The sequence below is a fragment of the Toxotes jaculatrix genome, chromosome 2 (genome assembly GCF_017976425.1).
Source record: "Toxotes jaculatrix isolate fToxJac2 chromosome 2, fToxJac2.pri, whole genome shotgun sequence".
NCBI classification, from domain to species: Eukaryota; Metazoa; Chordata; class Actinopteri; family Toxotidae; genus Toxotes; species Toxotes jaculatrix.
In genome coordinates, this window is record NC_054395.1 from 8,884,031 (window position 1) to 8,908,133 (window position 24,103).

The 24,103-nt window shown below is 37.6% G+C and overlaps 1 protein-coding gene across 1 annotated transcript in view; it reads left to right on the forward strand.

The window, feature by feature from the left end:
• The window catches only part of LOC121194920 (V-set and transmembrane domain-containing protein 2-like protein), a 65,982-nt gene that overhangs the window by 20,630 nt on the left and 21,249 nt on the right, over positions 1 to 24,103 (forward strand). Inside the window, exons 2-3 of the mRNA XM_041058073.1 lie at positions 15,581 to 15,750; positions 16,464 to 16,508. Of these exons, the coding sequence (XP_040914007.1) occupies positions 15,581 to 15,750; positions 16,464 to 16,508 (215 nt within the window). The remainder of the gene's footprint in view (positions 1 to 15,580; positions 15,751 to 16,463; positions 16,509 to 24,103) is intronic.

The following is a 24,103-nucleotide window of genomic DNA, read 5'->3' on the forward strand; positions in this document are numbered from 1 at the left end:
TCAGTTATTGTATCATATTGGCTCAGACTGTGTAAAACCAATATAAGTAGAATCACGCTCTCAGTGATGAAAATTCATTTTTTAAAATAATAAAATGGCAAAATCTGTATGAGTTTATAAGTGAAGCTCCTGTATTTTGTCTTGTTTTGCTTCCATTGTGCACTTAAATATATAAAATATTTTATCTGCCACTGTATCTCCCACACAACACAAGAAGCAATAAAGGCGAGTGCCACTGTGCACTGTGGCTGGCAGTCGTTTTCAAGGTGACTTAGAATCTTCTTATTTATTTTCTGTATGTTACCGTAGGAATCCAGCAGAGATGAGTATAATCATGTTTTTAACAAGTGAAACAAATCCACAATGGGATTTGCAATGCAAATCTATGTACATGTTTCAACAATCTCCCGTAAGCAAGAAGCATTATCTGTTTACTAATTCAAAGATGCTGATACTTCCTTTTAGAAAAAGACGTGTAAACTGCACTGGAAGCAAATGACCTAATCTCACCTTACTGACAGAATGTTGTTCTTGTTTTGCAGAAATAAAATATAAAGCGTCAAAATCAGTATAAATGTCTTGGTAAAGTAGTTTTTGTGATTTAGACTTGAACGATTCTGCGAAAGAAGTGATTGATAAATACGACTTTAAACATACCCCGCTGATTCAGCCTTGCTTTAAACCGTCCTTCCTCCACCCCCAACTTGCCCCCCTTCTGTTCTGAGTCAGGCCCAGCAGCGAAAGCTTACCTTCAGCAGTAAAGCTCGGGTGCTGGGTTTTAGCCTGTGCAGCTGTCAACTCCTATCTATCTGCCTGTGTTGGTGCTGGAGAGGATACTCCAGGGTGCATTAGAGAGGGTAGGGAGATTAGATACTGAGCGCTGATATCTCCCGTCCCTCTCCTGCTACGTCTCCTCTTTGCTGCCGCTGCCTGGCCCAGGAGAATTGGCTGGTTGAGGCAGCTTTTAAAGAGGCAGAGGAGGAAAGATGCTCCCTGTTGTGATTTCTGCAGGCCTGTTTCTTTCATTTTGCCTCTTCTTCCCTCTGACTCCATCATCTCCTCTTATGCTATCCTTCTCCTCCCATGGCTGCACTGCTGCAGAAAATAAGAATACTGCAATAACACCAAAAAAGAAAAGAATAGACAGAGTTGTGCTTTATTTTATGACTGAGAAGGAAAAAAGTTTTCCAAAGGCAGCGATAAGAATTAGTGGGTGCTCACGATTATGAAGTAGTGAAGTCCAGGTGAAAGGAAGGTGCTCTAGAAGTTAAACTGGTCACCTGTAGACAAAGGGAAGCCTCTGGGCTTACTGCAGGCACACTCGCGCTGAGCCAAGGATTTAGTTAAAACTAGTTTATTGGTAAAGGCATATCTAAGTAAAAAATGTATCACATAACTGGGAAAACGCAGACTGGTTTTGACCCACACTGGGTTTCCCTCAGGGTGTGGCTGGAAAGAGGAGTAAGCCAGAATGAAAGCAATTTCCAGAGCAGCATATCACACAATAAATATACAACTACAGACTATGCAGAAAAGTCAACAGTCTCAGCAATGATTGTAATCATAACAATAAAAGTAACAATAAAAATAAAAATAACCACAATAACGCCAGCAAGGCTGACAGGAATTAACTAGTTTACAAGAAAGGTCTGAAATCCATTTCCTCAGTAAGAACTGGATACACCAAAGCATTGAATTTTCAAATCCAATAAGTCTCTCTCTGAAGTAATTTATTTAGACAATCACCCCTTCTGATAGACTGCTCCACAAACTCAATACCCTCCACTTTCAAAAGGCTGTCGTTGATAAAATGGAAGTGGTGTGCCATAGAGTAATCTACATTATTAGTTTTTAGGACATATTTGTGTTCTGTCACTCTTACTGTTCAAACAGTGCACATGGTCACTTTGGTCATACTGTTTATAGTATTTATTATTATTGTTTCCTCTAATAAGTAAATTTTTTCTTGGAGTCTTTATATTCTTATCTGTATTATCTGTATATTCTGAGTGCCTGTACCCTATTGCATCTGCTCTTTCCTGCTGTAACAGTGTAATTTCCCCATTGTGGGACTATTAAAGGTTTATCTTATCTTATCTCTTATCTTAAAAACATTCACAAAGTGAGGCCTGACATGACATACATGGAGCTGCAGTTAATAAAATGTTTATTTTTATGTGTCTTCCTTGTTTTGAGATTTACAAATTTGTAGATCAATGACAGACCCCAGTCTATCAGAGGGGGTGATCTGATCATCTGATCATCTAAATAAATTATTATCTGTTGCATTTGCATTGAGGTAGCATAAAGGCATTTTAACTGCATCCTTGGCTCAGAAAAAAAGGATTTGTTAGAAGCTTGTCTGGGCCCTTTGTGGTTGTATTGCTGAAAATGTGGTTGTATCTCTACATGTGGTGCTGCGGTTTTCTGTCTCGATTGGAAGCTGCTATAGATTCACCTTGGAGATGGCTTTATCTCGGGGTGAGCTCAGGCCTCAAATTCATTGACTGGTTGTTTGGGGGGATGTTTTAATTGCTGCGTGGTAGCACCCTGTAATGGTGGAAACAAGAAAATTGAGCCATTGTGGAGAAGCAGCCTTGTGAGGAGAAACACTGCAGGCACCATACTGTAGCAACATAGACACTGTGGGCTTAATGCACTGTACATAAAGGCATGTATACATGTAGCTGTGCGCATATGTACAGGGGTTTGCTATGAGCCATGCAACGTATGTCTCTATGATCCATCAGTTTCATCACTAGGCTGCATGTGTTGTGAGATATTTTTTTCATAGGTCTGAAATACTGACTGACTATAGATTTATCATAGGTTGGTATCAGGACACTGTAAAACATGAAAATATTCATCTACAGTACAGAAATGTAAACAGGCATTTATACTTACAAGTGTTATGACATATATTAATCTTACTATCACACTTACTCACACGCACCCCTTACCCCCACCCCCTCCCCTTCACAATGTAGACACACACACAAAAAAGAAATGTAAGCACTGTAACACTGAACGTTCCCTGAAAGTGCTTTTTTTTTAGGTAGACGCTGCTTACAAAGGTTGAATGCACTTATTATAAGTCATTGTGGGCAAAAGTGTCAAATGAATGTAATATTATGCAAAGAAAAAGCTTCTTCCACTTCTTCCAAGTTAGAACATGGAAGTTCCTTCTGGACCTTGTCCTCCTGTGGAAAAAACCCATAGGTCGTCTGTGCAAGCAGCTTATCATGATCCAAAGCTAATTTTCATTGATTGAAACATTGGCGCATGTGTGTAAAGTTGCATTTAGCTCTGATTTGGTTTCACAGAGAGTAAAGAAAGGTACGGGTGCCATAATGCTTCAGATAAAAGAAGCTTTCAGTCTGAATAAATGAACGACTGTAAATGTCTGATCCCTGCTAAACCTTGGTATCTTTTAGTAAGTTACAGACTCAGTATGCAGGTAGTGTGCCTTTTACAAACCCTCGTGAACACCAAGGTGCTGCTCATAAACACAATGGCATTTTCGCATGGCTGTTTAAAGCTTCATATGATCCATCACTGTTTTATGGCTAGTTAGCTCAGCTCCTGCTGCACTGACCACACACACACCCTGCGGGCATTTTCACTGAGGCTTGTAAAAATCGTTCCGCACCTCGCCATGAAATGTCCTTTTCAGTAACATCAAAAAGCCAGAATACTGCTGTTACCTGGTGTGAATACTGACATAATACATTTCTGAGGATGCATTCTTAGTGTTTTTCAGAGTGAAGCAGGAACAGCAAGAGATTTATGATGATAGATTATAGACAATAGGCGACAGGTAAAAGTTGCATTACATTACGTCATATTTCACCATACACAGGCACACAGAAACAGGATAATTCTCCAGAAATTAGAATAGATTTTCTCTATTTACACAGAAAGTTGCCTTGATCCTCTCAAATTTGTTACTCAAACCGCTCAGATTATCTTCACCACTTGGAAAACCATGTTAAGTGCATGACAAATAGCGGCATGGGCAGGATTAACTGCCTCTCTGCAAGTGTTAAAAAGGCTATGTAGCTGGCTGGAGAGAATACGCTGGCTTCTTTTCAGAAAGGTCTGTTTTTTTTTTTTGTAATATTATGAAGTGGCATCTCTCAATTCCCTTACCCTCAAACTATTTTGCATTTATTATGCTGTGGAAACACATTATTCCATTCTGTTGTTTGGATTGCTGATGAAAGTTGTGAAGTGTTGTAGACTTATGAATAGGCAACAAGCACAGCATATTCCAACTGTGCCTTTCTACAGTGAATTCATTTGTACTTTCTCATTAGAGAATCCTCAAAAAACCCGCAAACGTGCTCCAAAGAGACAAAACAATCTCGTGGATTCTGCTCGCTCAGCCTGGTTTGTCTTTGGGTTTGCTCGGGCTTAAGGCTTCCGGCAGGTTCCCTGTGTAACTGATGGCTGCTGTTTACCACAGAACTGTGTAGAGGCTCATTATTAGAGCGTGAAGCTTGTTATGAGGCCGTGTGAGAGACTTTTTAGTCACTAATTATTTCTGAGGAGCTGCCTGGCAAGTCTGGATGGAAATGAGCAGAGAGAGAGAAGCAGAGACATGCAGTACAGCAGGAAGATGGATGGATGAGCTGCTGCAGAGAAATGGGTCAGATGTGTCAGAAATTCTCACTGTGTGTTTTAACCTGCTGAGAGTTTATTCAGCCTAAAGTTCAGCTATTGTGTAGTACTTTTTTTTTTCAACTACAGTATATTTAATGTGCATGTGTTTTTTTTTTGTTTTTTTGTTTTTTTAACATTTTTTAACACTTGGAGTCAAATATGTTATTTCTTTCTATTTCTTTTTTTTAATAACAAAATTTATAAAATCTTATTACTGGAAAATAATTTATCTGACTATTTCGTGGTTTAGCAGTGGGTATACACTTAATATTTTTTAGAATTGCTGATTATTTCACTTAGTTCAACTGATATCCCATCTACAGTTTTGACTGTAATGTCACCTCCCAATGCTGTTTCACATGGGATACACAAAGTGCAGATGACAGTGGCAGAAACTGTGGCAGTGCTGTGACTGAATGGCTCCTTAATGACTTCTCCAAACCTGTCAGGCTTGTGGATAACATGGGTTAAATAGACACAACAGGTTGCAGTTTCAGTGAGGAGGCTGTTGACTTGTTTGACAGTGCTCTGTTATTTTTACACACAGTTGATTTTGTTGCCAATTATTTTTCTCATCACATAATTGGTAAGGTGACCAGTGGGCCAGAAGTCTTGTACAGTCATTATTATTATTATTATTTTTTTTTTTAAACCATAGAACAAATCTGTTATTATGCATGTATCATTATTATTATTACCAGCTGCATTTTTATCATCCTTGTCATCAGCATCACTGTCACTGTAACCACAATAAGAAAAACTATAATAATAACATAAAGTACACAGCTTTAATCAAAATATTATATTCTCACAACACATTGTTCTATAGGACCCAAAGTTATTTGTATTTGCTGCATTTTATTTTTCAGAGTAAAATAGATTTTTCTGTTTTTAAGAATTTTTGTGCAGGTTAGTTTATTGGAGTCAACCCAGTTGTTTCTAATGATCATTTTTGTTTCCATATAAATGGAAAAAATGTTTTTATCTTGGTTGCAGTCTCTAGATGATTGTGGAGACTGTTTTGCAGCAAGATAATACCTGTTTTATGTAAGCCTTCCAACCATAGTTATTTAATTTAGTTGCATTCCAACACAAGATGTAGATGATGCCTCCGCAGGGCCACATTTTGAACAATTGCTACTTTCACACATCCCCATTTTAACCAAATGAGAAGCTGTAAAATAAGAGAGTAGAATGTTTTGAGGTATTTTTAAGCCTCTGTTGTTTACGAGGAGCGACCTCTTTCATCTTACAGAGAGCCATTTGGTCCCTTTTTGCTATAAACACATTTATTAGTGCAGCTTTAAATTTCGTATTTTCATTTTGTCCATTTCTTTGTTGTTGATGCATTCAGATCCATAAAACTGACTGCAAAGAGAAACACCAATGACAATCATAGCTTTTAGATCTATTCAGTTGCTGCTAATATTTAGTACATTTTGTATGTATTACACATGATAATTGTGCACTGTGGCTGCAGTGAAAGGAAGTGGTTAGCTGTGTTTTATTGTCCCAAGAGTGTCTCCCTATTTCCAGACTGTTTGATGTTGTAGCCCACAGTCTGGCTGTCATCAGCATGTTAGCTCTCTCTAAATGTCAGCTCCTCCGCTGTCTCAGTGTCCGTCCTCACCTACCAGCTCTTTCTTACACTCTTATTTTCAGTGTGACACTTTTTTCTTGTCTGTCTTTTTTCTTTCATATTCAGATTTTTCTCCTTTCGGCTAAGATTCCTTTAACAACCTACACATCCTACCTACATAAAGCAGCTTTTTAATGAGGCTGGAAGTGCTGTTCATGCCTGCAGTGTATATACAAACCCATTAATGTGTGTAAAGAACAATGTTTCTACATTAGCAAAGGTTAATGGGTACCTTTTCCCCCTTTCAGTATGTCTAAATTACACTGTATATGACAATTAGACGACACAATACTTTATTAAACCCTGTGGGGATTTGAGTTGTTGCAGCAGCAGAAGATATGGTAATGATAAAAAAAAGTCTTTGCCATAAATCTTTGTAGCTGTAGGTGGATGTGCAAGTCTGCTCTGTAGTATCAAACAACCACAGATTCAATTATTCATGTGGTATTTTTCCCCATTATTACCCTGTTTCACTGGCTCCAAATGCTGATCATTTATAACTGACTTGAAGTTGATCTGCTTTAACCACCAGTTACACTGGCTGTTTTTTTATGCATAGCACAGAGGACAGAAATAGCCACAGCTCTAGTCCTGAATTTCTTATTGTTTCAGTTGAGAGCTCTGAGCCAGACAACTGATGTGATCCTACAGAACAAAATAAGGCCCCTAATGGATGAGAAGCCAGATTTATGTGCCTGTATTATCCCTGGTCGTGATGGAAAGACTACTGTTTTGAGAGCTCATACATTTCTATAAATAAGGCTCAGAGAAAGGTTGCTTCTACATTCTGCATCACTTTAGGTGGTGAAAGTATATGTTATGCCTAAAAAAGATCCAGGTAATATTTCACTGAAACAGCTCTGGGATTACAAATACGATTGGCTGGTCCTTTACTGTTACTAATGACTATTCAGTACATTATTATTATATTATATATATTTCTAGCAGTTTCTTGAATGAACCTCTTCTTTCGCCTGATGTCTCACTCAGGCACAAGAGATGCTTGAAGCACCTTCATCTCAAGCTGTTTTTTTACTACAAAGGCATTGTTGTTTTGTTGAACTCTTTGCTCCCGTTGTATTTTTGTGAGGAAGCAGTCGTTGAGTGATGATGTGGTAATAATTTGTTGTGCAGGGATGGCACCTTTTACTGTGTTGAATTATAGAAAAGAAATGACTCGTCCTTGGTGTTCTGGCTGAACCCTTTGGCTCAGGAACCCATGTTCTCCTTTTAACCTTTTTCATTTTATTAAGAGAGAAAACAGACCTGACCTGACCTCCGCTGTGGGGAGGCAGGACGGCAGCTGGGATTTGGGCCAAAACAGCGGGAAACTGAGCTCAAGTGGAGGAGCTGGCAAAGGCAAGGGTGGTGAAGGTCCCCACACACACACACACACACACACACACACACACACACACACACACACACACACACACATATATATATACATATACACACACATCCACATTTGCATGTAAGCATGTCCTTGTGAGTATGTGAGTGGATGCGCAGAAACACACACGTGAATATGGACATGCATATCCAAAGCACACAATCTGCTCCTTGCCTTAAAGCTCCATTAATCATGTTTTCTTAAATGAGTATTACATCAAATGACTCTGTACAGTAATTTGAAAAATGTGGCTTGTAGTGACAAACCCACAGAGAAATATCACTTATTTCTGCAGCTCTACAGAGCATTTTTGCCTCTTTTAGCTCGTTGTTTTGGTTTTACGGCTGTAGATTTGCTGCCTGGTTCAGTCTCCCATCAGCAGCTGTTTTCATTGGGAAAGTTTCAATAGACCCACTGTACATAAAAAAATACATGACTAACAACATCAGCTATTAGCTTGTGAACAAAGTGAAACCTCTAGCAGCTGAAAATACCAATATTTTAGAGCTCAAAGGAGAGTGAATATTGTCTTAGATTTATCAGGTGACATGATGATGTGGGTGTTGATGTTGCTCCATGTTTGCTGCATGTGTTGGTGAAGTTCATCATGTCCAGCTTCTATTTAGTGTTCACGTATTTTTGAGGGCATAGTTTGTATTTAAATATTCAATCACATGTCTACAGTCAGTGTTGGTGAGGATCCTCTCGTTACCACTGTTCCTCTTTGCTTGTGCAGCTTTTTTGGATAATTGAGACTTTGTTCCTTGACATTAGCATTTAGTGTTTGTAGAAGCATTTGATTCAGCCCCACTTTTTGATATGACTGAGCTGTATAGCTTCATCTGTAATTATGATTCACTATAGGCTGTGCAAAAACTGCTGGTACATCTGCTGCAAACACAGCAAAGTTATACTTCATATCAGAGGGAAAAGTCTCAAACATTATGACAACATATGCCAAATGCAAAGCCTGTATTACTGAAAACTCCAGAGCACACAAAGTTTCCATCTGCTAATCTCAGATAAGACGGCGCACATGATCCAGGAGGTATACCTTATTATTTACTTCAAACAAGGATTTCTGAAACTTTATTTTAAATCCGAAGATGAAAATGGCACGATGTTAGGTAGCACCAGTGCTCAGAGAAACCATCTTGTTATTAACTGGCTGCAGATTTGATTGCATACCTTCTAACCTGGTAGCAGAAAGGAGCATGAGGAAAATGAATTCCCTCATATAATTTACTGTATATGTTACTTTTCCTATCATAGAGCATTGATCCCATGTGGGTCATTTCCTATGCCCTATGTTTTCTGCATTGACTTGCACATTCCAAGTGCTATCAAGACATTACAAAGATCAATCCTGGTATTCAACCCTCCTTGAATAAATAGCTGCACATAATGTAACTACTGCACATCACATACATTAGCACTGAGAGTAAGAAGCTAATGCCACTGTTCAGTCATCTCTTACAATAGATGCTAACACAACAGATTTTTTCCTGGTAGCATCTGAGTAAAAATAAAAGCTATCAGTGGAAATATTAACTAAATTAGCACTGTAATGAAAATAGAATTCTGTTTAGCAGAAGTGTGACTGACCAACACAGCAAATGTATTTTCTTCTGTTTCTCAGAGTGTAACAGGGGTTGCACATAGATCAGCCTAATCACCATATAATAGCTAGTGAATCACACATCGCTTTGCCACTTCCTCAGCTGTTATGAAGCCATTTCAAGAAGCTGAAAAGCTCTTAAGAGTACTGTATGCAGCCTGCGTGCACCGCCAGCCATCTCGCACACTGAACAGCATTGACATTCAGAGGCTGATGTCACTGGCTGCCCGATCATGATGGATTCAGATGGAGAGCAGAAAAGGCACGGAGAGGCTCAGTGTTGCCAGAGCCCTTATGTATTAAAAAAAAAAAACTGACTGTTGCAGCAGCGCGTTGTGGCACTGAGAGGAGAATGCTGAGTGAGTCTGGGTGATACGAGCCCACAGGCAAAATGCATAGAAGCAAATGCATGACGGGTCTCTCAATACCCTTGTTAGGCAACTGTGAAATAACGTATGAGTGCCAGGGAAGTGATGTGATTTTAGTTTTGTTGAGGCATGGAGGAGCAGAAGGGGAGAGGTGAGCAGCTAAAAAGTTTTATGTGCACGCTCTACATGTTTTTAAAAATGTGCAGACTTGAGTTTGCAGTCACTACAGTGGTAGTCCTCAGAGGTCCTCCATCTTTCATCTTCTGTGTTTTTGATCTGTTTTGCAACAGAGTGAGCATATGTAAGCATATGTTAATTTTAAACTTGTCTCCCATGATCTGGTCTGTGGCTGATAATTACAGGAAGGGTAAATTATGTCACGGCCTCCAAACAGTGGTCATCATTAGGCCAACAAACAACATATGGGCAAGATGCGTCTTCATGATACTGTCTTTTCATAGATTGTATCAGTTTGATATTTTTTACTGTGTTGTAAACTCTGAATTTGTGTCTTCAACATTGGAGTGAAGCAGCTGTGCAGTGCTTTAAAACTACAGCTTTTCAAAAGTTATTGATTTCTTATCATCATAAGACAGTATATCATGAAAATTACCCTCAATCAAGACACTGTGAAACCTGTACATTTTTATTTAATCATATCACTTTTTAAATAAATTATACTTTATGTTCAGCTATGTCTCGAGGTTTTTTGGCTAGCTTGTCCAGTTATTGGATAAATGCTGTTTCAGTGTTGTTTTGGATGATGTGTTTGTCTGAAGTTACTTTATTCACATTGCTTTTTCAGTAACGAGTAGTGTAAACAATTAAAGTTTGAAATTCAGTGATTCCAGCTACTAATCCCAATAACACGCTGTCACTTTGACAAGTGGGAATCAGCATGTTTGCTGTCTTACCTAGTTTTGTTCAGAGCTGGAGGGTGTACGAACTCAGGTGAAATTAGGATAGTCAGTAAATCCCTTCGAAGTGTATGGCTGCCTTTCTGTTCAATCATAGTGTCTCGTTTTTTATTATGCCTCCACATTTTCACATTTTCCACAAATGTCTATTAGGATACAAAGATGAAGTGATGACATTTTATATCCAAAAGGTCAAAGGTCAATTTCAGTCTGACATCACGATGTTCTGCAAAAAACACTTTTCTGGACATAACTCATAACACAGGTCAGACACTGAATTGATCTCTCAGAACAGAAGGTGAGAAGTAGGCAGCTAAAAGTTTTATGTTCATGCGCTACATTAAAAATACGCAGGCTGGAATTTGCAGACACGACAGTGGTCATATGCAGTGGTGCACCATCTTCTGTATTTATGAAATATAGGGCAATAGAGTAAGCAGAAATAAGCACACAAATGTTTAGTAAGATAAAATACTGAAGTGATTATATTTCATATTCAAAAGGTCAAAGGTCAGTGGTGGTTATTGTATAGATCCTCTGTGTCTGTAGCCTCTCCATGTTAGATTTGGAGAGCGTTTCTGTTCAAACAGGCAGAGTTAGCTAACTGGATTTACTGAGGCGAGTCAGTCTGTACCACGGCAGAGCAGAGTGACATGGACACTTTGTGAGAGACACATGTAACCACGGTAACCATACACAAAGATGGCGACAGCTGTGACCTCAAAATGCAATGAAATGAATGAAAATAGATGATTAAAAACATGTCACTCATGAAATCTAGACTGAAACTCACAGAAATCAAATGACTACAATTTGACCAAAACTAATGCACATTTTCATAAAAAGACTTAAAACTAAAACACCTCCTGCTCCCCTTTTATCACAGCTGTAATTCCCACATTCCATTTCTCAAAGAAATAAACGATAACACGTGTCCCTGCAGCTTCTCCACCCACAGATATCTGCTACCTCACACATTCTCCTTCCTCTTCCTCTTCTTCACCTCTCTCTCTGGCACATGCACAGTCTTATATTAATTCCCCCCCTATATTCTCACGATATATTAGTCCTTCACAAACGCACAGAGCCTCACTCTCATAAACACCGACCTGCTCATTAATTCAGTCTCTGGTGATGATTTGTTTTCTTGCTCACCGCACAAACGCGCACAGGCTCCTTTTCTCAGTCTCATGAACACACTTTCTCTCACATTCATTTCTCTGTCCATCCCTCCTTCCTCACTCTGGTAAATGGCTTGACGCGGAGTCTGACTTGGCTGCTGTACTGTAGCTTCCGAGCACTGATTTGCAGCAATTGCCCGAGAGCCTTCCACTGTTTGTTTTGGAGATAATGATAATGCTTCAGGGTGAACAGACCCAACTCATCGCAGCCTTTTATGGCCTCAACAATGACAGTGTGCAGATTGGAGATGACTGTTGCTAAGAGATACAACATTAGATAGCCACTTGTTTGAGGAATCATTGTCACACAAAAATCGGCTGAAAACAGAGATTTACAGCAGAAGATAATTAAATTTAAAGAAGTAATCTGTGAGACTTTCTTTTAAATTTGTCTCAGTTTTTACTGTAAAATCAGTTTGTAGAATATTCAGTGGGTGTGGAAATGATTGAGATGAAGAAAGAAAGGACTGATTGTCAGAGACTGAGAAACAGATCTCGTGATCAGATTAAAATCTGCTGTGTGTATTTTGTGAAATTGATCTCTCCTACATTATAATGGACTGCTGATGACTATCACATTTTCTTGTGGTCTCCAAATGTGTGAAGCATTAGGCCAGAAATGCGCATGGATTTTGCGTTGTGGGCTTCGCAGCTAAGTGGAAATAGACAGATTATCATTGCTGAGAGCAACTTCAGAGGCTCTGTCTCTTACACAGCTGTTTTTATGTCCCAGCTTTGAATATTATCTACGAGAGAGGGGCTGTGGGCATTGTTGCTAGCTCCGGCTGTGTAATGTCAAATCAATACCTGGTGCGTTTCAGGTTTCACAAATGAAAAATATAAGCAGATTTGATCAATGTACAAGAGGGATGTATGACTTGAGGCTTGTACTGCTCTCGTAATACAAGACAGATCCATAGTACAGTCTGACTAGTTAAACAGCCGAGGTTAATCTATAAGCCCAGATGAAAGTCGGCACTTAGTTTACACAGGTTTGACTTATTTTTATTGACTGAATAAGTCAGACAAATCTGTGAATATGGGCACTTGAAAAAAGATTAAGAAATGTTAAAGTTAGGAGGAAGGAGTTATACTTGCTTTTTAATAGCTCGATAATTAAAAACACAGACAGACAAACCTCTAAAGTCTCACTCTTCTATCAGGGAAAAGCTCAGTTACAGATAAACTTCAGTAACACTGAAAAGCAGATTTTAGTTTAAGGAACCAGGAGACCGTGTGGTGGAGCAAAACTCTTCATCTGTGACACAGGATTTCCCAAGAGGGAACGTACAACCTGATCCAGTTGCTTCATGGGGAATTCCCACACAACAAGTGGAAAATATTGTGATAGTCACAGTATTGAAAGTGTAACATGCTATTATTTTCACGTGGTGACGTATGGAGCCAGTAATTGCAGCCTTTTATTAAAAAAAAAAAAAACAAACATGTCATGCACCTCTGAAATGAGGAAGGTTTGGTTGTGCTATGTGAAATCTGGAGAGGCATTTGATTTTCCTCCCACATTTTAATATTTCATTTAAATGTTAAGAAGCTGTTTTTGTAAATGAATTCTTGATGTATTATATCTCTTCCTGTGTGTGTATCTGTATCAGAGTTTCCCCTGCGAGTGTGGTCGATCACAAGTTAGTAATACTAAAGGAAATTTAGTCTGGGTTTCAGTGAAGAGATACGATGAAGAGGAGTAAATACGATTTAAAATTTGGGTTTTCTCATAATACAACATTTTCTCGAGGCCACTGAATGACTATATGAAATGATTCAAAATCAGTTTTTAATGACATTTGAAAAAAGGGAACATGGCTGATTGTGTAATATTAAAGCTACACTGAAACTTTTGAAAAACAAAATAACACAATTTCTCTTTCTCTCAAATAATGGCAAAATAATAATAAAAAATCTTGACATATGGTCCATTCATTAGCTTTCTGCTGAGTTTTCAACTACATCTCTTTCTGGCGTTCTGAAAAATGCAGCTGAAAGCTCCAGAAAAAGCCAAAAAGTGGACCTTGAAGTAAGATTTTTTTTTCCTTGTCAAACCACTAGTTGGTCAAAAAGAAACTTTCATTCTCCATAAATAAAGCAACTGACAATGTGAGTCTTGGGAGATGAAGAGAAATTCACAGTGCCATCAGTAAATGCTGTAATTTTCTCTTGTTTAGATAAAAATACATAGTCTCCCTTTAAGTGTGATAAGTAGCAGTCATATTGCTAAAAAGTTATCTTTGAGTATGAAAGGGTGACCTGCTGAGCTCCATTCAAAAGAAGAGGCTCACTGTAAGTGTTACATTTGAGTCTGTGGTTTGATGTGGATGACAAGAAGACTCTGGCTGAAAAGCTGCCTGTTATGTTGCAGGAAGATATAAAAAGGAGAAAGGAATAAAAGTTGTTCAAGTGAAAGGATTTGCTCCCACAGGGCTCACTAATCAGAGCATGTCGTTTACTGAATGCCAAATTTAGGGATTCCAAAAAATTCAGTATACTCATGGTACTGTAATACGATTTGGATAACAGAATCCACAAAAAGATAGTTTGGCATTTACCATCCAGCTTTAGCCTTTCCAAGTCTGATGACTGCTCCACTGTCGGTCCAGTTGTTGGCACAAATGTCACTCCAGATGTGTCCCAGTTCAGATTCTGGATCCTGTGTAGAAATGAAGTCCAGGACCTCAAGCTGAGCTCCCTCCTCTAATGAGAGACATATTCACAAATGCAGAATGCAATGGTGCATTGGATTCTCACTGTCAACATGTTAAGTCACATATTTCCAACTTCACTCTGAACCAGTGAAGTGTAAATACTTCTTTAAAATATGCAGGATGATGCAGGAGTTTACAGTACAAGTTCTGACAAATCTCCTTAATGGTAACAAATAGTGGATAAAGTTAATAGTAGGCTAAATGCATTCATGTTATTTCCATTCAAAGTAAAGGCCTGTGATGAGCAACAGTTTTGTGCTACCTGAACAAATGATGACATTTTAGCCTGGGTTTTAGTGTTTATACTTGCTATTTTTCATTGGTCTGACTGAAGTGATGTATTTGCCAGACCCTGGGTGCAGCCGAACATTGCAAAATTGTAAATTAACAACTTTATTCCCTATTTAACAATTTTTATTTTCGTTTTTTTTCAAATGGTGCACAAGAACACTATCTTTCTCTCACGTTCTTTTGCAAACACTCCACCTCATCACTTTCATCATCCTCGCCATCACAGTCAGTTTTAATGTGACTTAGCATCTTTAAAATGCAACTGAGAAAGAGCTCACCTTTTTTGTCAGTGATTAATGTGTTCAGTGTTAGGGCTGCTGTAATATGGTTTCAGTGTATATTCATTACACAAAGCTTTGGCATGGAAATTATTTAACTGTTTCATGATACATGACCTGGTATTTCTCACTAAATGTTTCCTATTGCAACCTAAGCCTCAACAGCACTTTTAGTTTGTGAGGAAATGTCAGCATTTTCTGAGCCATTGTTAGATTTATGCTATGAATCCTGTCTGACTTTGTGTAAGCAAGCTTCTATTTTGATGGGTTGAGTATGAAATCCTCTGAGGCAACACCATAGCCAACAGCATGATCTTTAATGTTGCTTCAGGGCATTTTTCATGTTGCAAAAATAAAATTGTTGGAGAAACATTACATTTCAATATTTTTTTGGCATGAAAGTTACAGATTTTGGAGATCTGCTTCTACTAGGCTAATCTTTTTTTTTTTACCTGCACTGAAAGTCATCAACTAAAAAGCATTTGGTTAATCCTGTCTCATTCTGTGTCTGTCCAGCCATGTTCACAGAGGTGCCTCACGATATGACTGCCCAGAGAGGTCAGGATGTGGAGATGGCCTGCTCCTTCAGAGGGGCAGGAATGCCCTCGTATTCACTGGAGATCCAGTGGTGGTACATCAGGAACCATCTCGACTGGACGGACAGACAGTCCTGGACAACCAATGAAGTAGGTTTATAACAGGAGCTCTGGCTGACTTATGATGTGAAATTATTCATTTTTGTTAACAAACTCTCTGTTAACCAGCAGGTTTTACTTTGGGTCTTTATCTTAAAGAATATTTACAGCCTTTTATGACAAGACAAGAAAATGAAGGTGAATATTAAAATTATTACCCAGTCAGTTGTAGATCCATCAGAGTTAACCCTGGTTAGTAAACTACTTGCTGTAGTTGTGGAGCACTCTCTTGTTGTGAGCAATGTAGGATTGCTTTTGCTTTTAATGCAAAATCAAATGTAGCTTATTTACGATCTTTAACACTGTCTGACCACTTGTGTTTCTTACCCCTTTAGCAATTAGCCTTTAAAAGGCATGTATTTGGTGCAACAACCATGTGTCTCCAGTGGTTTCACATTTGAGATCGGTTTCATATCTTTAAAGCAGCATTAATTACTTTTTGGCCATAAGGAGGCACAAACAACAACACAACACAAACATACAAACAGCTTCCATCACGCTGGCTAACGTGGTAGCAAACAATCTCAGATCTAGTGGTGACAGAATTAGTATTCACTTGGAGTTTCTTGTCATCAGACTAAGGAAAGTCCAATATTAATTCTTGTTTGAACGGGAAATAAAGAAAAATCAGTTAATGATTTATTAAAAGGATTAAGATGAAATGCTTTCTCTCATGTTTGTTTTTTATTTATTGTTTTGCCTAGGTGGCTCCTGAGGAGGAGATGCCAAAGGATGCTACGAAGATAAGTGTGAGTCAACCACTATCTGCTGTCATTGTTTGGGGAAAAAGCCTTATGTTTTCGTTGGTGTTATATGATGAAATGAAGCATGAAGCCCTTATGACTACATTTAAATTTCTTGTTGCGGATGATCCACAGATGTTGTAGTCGTGCCGTATTACATACAAACATTGGATTTTCAGTCGCAGCTCTCTATGCTGTGAATACTCTAAACTCTAAACAGACACATCAACATGTGTACTTCATCTGTGATGGGTTTGTAGAATCACAGTGTCAGCCAAAGAGCAGACAGCACCGGTGCTCGTGGGTGGTTAAGTGTCCTCCTCAAGAGGGGCACAGCCCGTAGTGCATCATTTTCAGATTCTTATAAACGCCCCTGCATCTTTATGACTGCAACACCAAATCCCAATAATAAACAGAGAGGGGGACAGGCAGGGAAGTCAGCAGAACTTTTTATAACTCCTTTGGTATCCATAGAGACCTTTAGTAACTCACCCAGGCAAACAACAAGCAGGGAGGGCCTTTTACTGAGGAAGACAGCACAGCCATAAAGTGACTCAAAATTTGGACTTTTTCCCTCTAATTAACTGCAAAAGTGAGCTGAATGTTGGAACCACTGCACATTGTCTCCATCCCAACTTATTCCTCTTGCTATATCTCTTTTCACCAACTTCACAATTACAAAACTGAACAACAAATCCTACTGGCTAATCATAGTCTTTGCTCTTCAAAGCATTTCATGTAATAGCAGTAAATGAATGTGGGTAAACGAAGTTAAATATAAAGTTTAAAATATGAGCTATGTAAAGATAAAGACACATTTATATTGTACTTTGTGTGTGAAGAGAAACACAAAAAAACCAAAAAGCCTCTCTCCTGTCTCCCACCAGGCTAGCTGCTGCTTATTCACTGTAATGAAGCACCAGCTGTGGTTTTGGTGACTGAGTGTGTGTGTGTGTGTGTGTGTGTGTGTGTGTGTGTGTGTGTGTGTTTGTGTTTGTGTTTGTGTTTGTGTGGGTGGAGCCGAACACTGCAGGCCGTGCAGCTGGAAAATCATTATGAGCTTTCTCTATATAATGGATGTTGGCCCACATCCATATAGTCAAACAGAAACACGGCAGATATTCACACATATGCCAGCACAAACTGATGAACATTGCTATAAAACAACACAGCGTGTTAAGCTTTTACATACAGTCACAAACACACATGCGCAGGGACTGTCTCCGGCACACATACACACACAATTCAACATCTACTCGCGTCATAGGGAGGAAGGTGGGTGATAAACAAAGTCGTATTTATATCTTGGTGCGTCACATCTCATGATGTCCCCAGACTCTCATCATCTCAACAGTGCTGCTCTGTGAATCTGCAAAGCTTTTACCTTCAAGATGTAGTCCTTTCATACTTTCAAGGCCACAAATAGAATTTGTTAAGTAGCACTTTTGTGTGAGTCTGTGTGAGTGATTGGCTGGGAGGTGGTGCAGCTGTGAAGTGTATCCAGGCTACACTACCGAAGCAATTTCAGCATCACGTCTATGCTATAGCTTTCATTTCATGTACAGTAGCTGAGCTGTTTAACCTTTTAAACACAGTAAAGTCTAATTTATGACAGGCAACCATAAAACTTTCATATGCACTTAAAGAGCTAATCACTGTAAAATTGTTGAATGGATGGTAACTGTGCAAAAGTATCTTGTGTTTGACAGAATTTGCATGCAAGGATGATGCTAACACCATTAAAGGAATAGTTTGACAATATGTTTATTTGTTCTCTAGTTGAGAATTAGATAAGAAGATTGATCCCTCTCGTACACTCTGCCCTGATGTTTTGTGGGTCTTGCTTGTTTCTTTTAATACAGCATCAACCTGCCAAGGACTGCAGATGACATTTAGCCTTTTGGCTAAATCTGACACATTGATATTTTGCTGCTGAATTAATGTGTGCTGTCCCTTGCAAATAAAAGACTAAAGGAAATACTTAGCTGGAGCCAGGAGATGGTTAGCTTGGCTCAGCACAAAGACTGTAAACAGGGGGAAAGAGCTAACTTAGCCCTCTGCAAGAGTATCGAAATTCACAAGTACAAAAAAATATAACAAAAGTTATGGGTTTACAGATTACGTGCAAAAATTTTTATTAGCTGGAAGCAGTAACTTGAGTTCAGGTCAGGAGGTTCAGGAGGTTTCCCGAACGGCCGATCTGTTCCCGGCCAGTGGTCGGAACGTTGTTTTGTTGTTTTTTTTTCATTTTCTCTTTTTTCTTCAAGCCGCATGTGATTGATCAATATGTGTTTGCGGCTTGTGTTTGCGCTGAGTAGAGGGGGGAGGGGCAGTAGTTACACTCGCAGCAGCAGTAGCACATGAGGGGAAGAGAGATAGAGAGCCAGGGGCTACAAGGAAAGAAAACACTGACGCATTAGAAAGGTATAGTTAAGAAAATGAGTGACATGAGGAAAAGAAGAAAAATCTGGAACCATTTCAATTATATTGATAATACAAAGGCAGAGTGTAGTCTGAAAGAAAAGAATTTCATATAGAGCCGGCTCCACAAACAGCCTGCACAGGCTCCTGAGAATTGTTGTTTTATTTAAAAAAGGTCATAATATAGTAAGGCTTCAAAATAGGCCAAAAAAAAAAAAAATCTGAATCAAAAAACTTTATTAATCCCCGTAGGGAAATTGTTTTGTTACTTACAACTCCCAATTGAAAATGAAGAAAAGAGGCTTGTCAAAAAATGTCATAAAAATGGTCATAGTATAGTAAGGCTTAAAGATATGCCAAAAAAGTCAGACTTTAGTATGGCCTCAAAATAGGCCAAAAAAGGTCATAGTATAGTAAGGCTTCAAAATAGGCCAAAAAAAATAATATTTTATTATGGCCTCAAAATGTGCCAAAAAACATTATAGTATAGGAAGGCTTCAAAATAGGCCCAAAAAAAATCATACTTTAGTATAGCCCCAAAATGTCATAAAAATGGTCATAGTATAGTATGACGTCAAAATATGCCAAAAAAAGTCATACTTTAGTAAGGCTTCAAAATGTCATAAAAAACGACATACGTATGACGTCAAAATATGCCAAAAAAAGTCATACTTTAGTAAGCCCTCAAAATGTCATAAAAAATGACATACCGCGGTATGATGTCAAAATATGCCAAAAAAAGTCATACTTTAGTAAGGCCTCAAAATGTCATAAAAAACGACATACCGCGGTATGACGTCAAAATATGCCAAAAAAGTCATACTTTAGTAAGGCCTCAAAATGTCATAAAAAACGTCATAGTATAGTAAGGCATCAAAATTTGCCAAAAAAAGTCATACTTTAGTACGGCCTCAAAATGTCATAAAAAACGACATACCGCGGTATGACGTCAAAATATGCCAAAAAAAGTCATACTTTAGTAAGGCATCAAAATGTCATAAAAAACGACATACCGCGGTATGATGTCAATATATGCCAAAAAAAGTCATACTTTAGTAAGGCCTCAAAATGTCATAAAAAACGACATACCGCGGTATGACGTCAAAATATGCCAAAAAAAGTCATACTTTAGTACGGCCTCAAAAGGTCATAAAATACGACATACCGCGGTATGACATCAATATATGCCAAAAAAAGTCATACTTTAGTAAGGCCTCCAAATGTCATAAAAAACGTCATAGTATAATAAGGCATCAAAATTTGCCAAAAAAAGTCATACTTTAGTAAGGCCTCAAAATGTCATAAAAAACAACATACTGCGGTATGACGTCATAATATGCCAAAAAAAGTCATACTTTAGTAAGGCCTCAAAATGTCATAAAAAACGACATACCGCGGTATGACGTCAAAATATGCCAAAAAAAGTCATACTTTAGTATGACGTCAATATATGCCAAAAAAAGTCATACTTTAGTAAGGCCTCAAAATGTCATAAAAAACGACATACCGCGGTATGACGTCAAAATATGCCAAAAAAAGTCATACTTTAGTAAGGCCTCAAAAGGTCATAAAAAACATAATTGTATAGTAAGGCATCAAAATTTGCCAAAAAAAGTCATACTTTAGTAAGGCATCAAAATGTCATAAAAAACGACATACCGCGGTATGATGTCAATATATGCCAAAAAAAGTCATACTTTAGTAAGGCCTCAAAATGTCATAAAAAACGACATACCGCGGTATGACGTCAAAATATGCCAAAAAAGTCATACTTTAGTAAGGCCTCAAAATGTCATAAAAAACGTCATAGTATAGTAAGGCATCAAAATTTGCCAAAAAAAGTCATACTTTAGTAAGGCCTCAAAATGTCATAAAAAACGACATACCGCGGTATGACGTCAAAATATGCCAAAAAAAGTCATACTTTAGTAAGGCCTCAAAATGTCATAAAAAACATCATTGTATAGTAAGGCATCAAAATTTGCCAAAAAAAGTCATACTTTAGTATGACGTCAATATATGCCAAAAAAAGTCATACTTTAGTAAGGCCTCAAAATGTCATAAAAAACGTCATAGTATAGTAAGGCATCAAAATTTGCCAAAAAAAGTCATACTTTAGTAAGGCCTCAAAATGTCATAAAAAACGACATACCGCGGTATGACGTCAAAATATGCCAAAAAAAGTCATACTTTAGTAAGGCCTCAAAATGTCATAAAAAACGTCATAGTATAGTAAGGCATCAAAATTTGCCAAAAAAAGTCATACTTTAGTATGGCCTCAAAATGTCATAAAAAACGTCATAGTATAGTAAGGCATCAAAATTTGCCAAAAAAAGTCATACTTTAGTAAGGCCTCAAAATGTCATAAAAAACGACATACCGCGGTATGACGTCAAAATATGCCAAAAAAAGTCATACTTTAGTAAGGCCTCAAAATGTCATAAAAAACGACATACCGCGGTATGACGTCAAAATATGCCAAAAAAGTCATACTTTAGTAAGGCCTCAAAATGTCATAAAAAACGTCATAGTATAGTAAGGCATCAAAATTTGCCAAAAAAAGTCATACTTTAGTAAGGCCTCAAAATGTCATAAAAAACGACATACCGCGGTATGACGTCAAAATATGCCAAAAAAAGTCATACTTTAGTAAGGCCTCAAAATGTCATAAAAAACGACATACCGCGGTATGACGTCAAAATATGCCAAAAAAAGTCATACTTTTGTAAGGCCTCAAAATGTCATAAAAAACATCATTGTATAGTAAGGCATCAAAATTTGTCAAAAAAAGTCATACTTTAGTAAGGCCTCAAAATGTCATAAAAAACGTCATACCGCGGTATGACGTCAATATATGCCAAAAAAAGTCATACTTTAGTAAGGCCTCAAAATGTCATAAAAAACGGCATACCGCGGTATGACGTCAAAATATGCCAAAAAAAGTCATACTTTAGTAAGGCATCAAAATGTCATAAAAAACGACATAGTATAGTAAGGCATCAAAATTTGCCAAAAAAAGTCATACTTTAGTAAGGCCTCAAAATGTCATAAAAAACGACATACCGCGGTATGACGTCAAAATATGCCAAAAAAGTCATACTTTAGTAAGGCCTCAAAATGTCATAAAAAACGTCATAGTATAGTAAGGCATCAAAATTTGCCAAAAAAAGTCATACTTTAGTAAGGCCTCAAAATGTCATAAAAAACGACATACCGCGGTATGACGTCAAAATATGCCAAAAAAAGTCATACTTTAGTAAGGCCTCAAAATGTCATAAAAAACGACATACCGCGGTATGACGTCAAAATATGCCAAAAAAAGTCATACTTTTGTAAGGCCTCAAAATGTCATAAAAAACATCATTGTATAGTAAGGCATCAAAATTTGTCAAAAAAAGTCATACTTTAGTAAGGCCTCAAAATGTCATAAAAAACGTCATACCGCGGTATGACGTCAATATATGCCAAAAAAAGTCATACTTTAGTAAGGCCTCAAAATGTCATAAAAAACGGCATACCGCGGTATGACGTCAAAATATGCCAAAAAAAGTCATACTTTAGTAAGGCATCAAAATGTCATAAAAAACGACATAGTATAGTAAGGCATCAAAATTTGCCAAAAAAAGTCATACTTTAGTAAGGCCTCAAAATGTCATAAAAAACGACATACCGCGGTATGACGTCAAAATATGCCAAAAAAAGTCATACTTTAGTAAGGCCTCAAAATGTCATAAAAAACGTCATTGTATAGTAAGGCATCAAAATTTGCCAAAAAAAGTCATACTTTAGTATGGCCTCAAAATGTCATAAAAAACGACATACCGCGGTATGACGTCAAAATATGCCAAAAAAAGTCATACTTTAGTATGACGTCAATATATGCCAAAAAAAGTCATACTTTAGTAAGGCATCAAAATGTCATAAAAAACGACATACCGCGGTATGATGTCAATATATGCCAAAAAAAGTCATACTTTAGTAAGGCCTCAAAATGTCATAAAAAACGACATACCGCGGTATGACGTCAAAATATGCCAAAAAAGTCATACTTTAGTAAGGCCTCAAAATGTCATAAAAAACGTCATAGTATAGTAAGGCATCAAAATTTGCCAAAAAAAGTCATACTTTAGTAAGGTCTCAAAATGTCATAAAAAACGTCATAGTATAGTAAGGCATCGAAATATGCCAAAAAAAGTCATACTTTAGTAAGGCCTCAAAATGTCATAAAAAACATCATTGTATAGTAAGGCATCAAAATTTGCCAAAAAAAGTCATACTTTAGTACGGCCTCAAAATGTCATAAAAAACGACATACCGCGGTAGGACGTCAATATATGCCAAAAAAAGTCATACTTTAGTAAGGCCTCAAAAGGTCATAAAATACGACATACCGCGGTATGACGTCAAAATATGCCAAAAAAAGTCATGCTTTAGTAAGGCCTCAAAATGTCATAAAAAACGACATACGACGTATGACGTCAAAATATGCCAAAAAAAGTCATACTTTAGTATGACGTCAATATGACGTCAATATATGCCAAAAAAAGTCATACTTTAGTAAGGCATCAAAATGTCATAAAAAACGACATACCGCGTTATGATGTCAAAATATGCCAAAAAAAGTCATACTTTAGTAAGGCCTCAAAATGTCATAAAAAACGACATACCGCGGTATGACGTCAAAATATGCCAAAAAAAGTCATACTTTAGTAAGGCCTCAAAATGTCATAAAAAACATCATTGTATAGTAAGGCATCAAAATTTGCCAAAAAAAGTCATACTTTAGTATGACGTCAATATATGCCAAAAAAAGTCATACTTTAGTAAGGCCTCAAAATGTCATAAAAAACAACGTACCGCGGTATGATGTCAAAATATGCCAAAAAAGTCATACTTTAGTAAGGCATCAAAATGTCATAAAAAACGACATACCGCGGTATGATGTCAATATATGCCAAAAAAAGTCATACTTTAGTAAGGCCTCAAAATGTCATAAAAAACGACATACCGCGGTATGACGTCAAAATATGCCAAAAAAAGTCATACTTTAGTAAGGCCTCAAAATGTCATAAAAAACGACATAGTATAGTAAGGCATCAAAATTTGCCAAAAAAAGTCATACTTTAGTAAGGCCTCAAAATCTCATAAAAAACGTCATAGTATAGTAAGGCATCAAAATT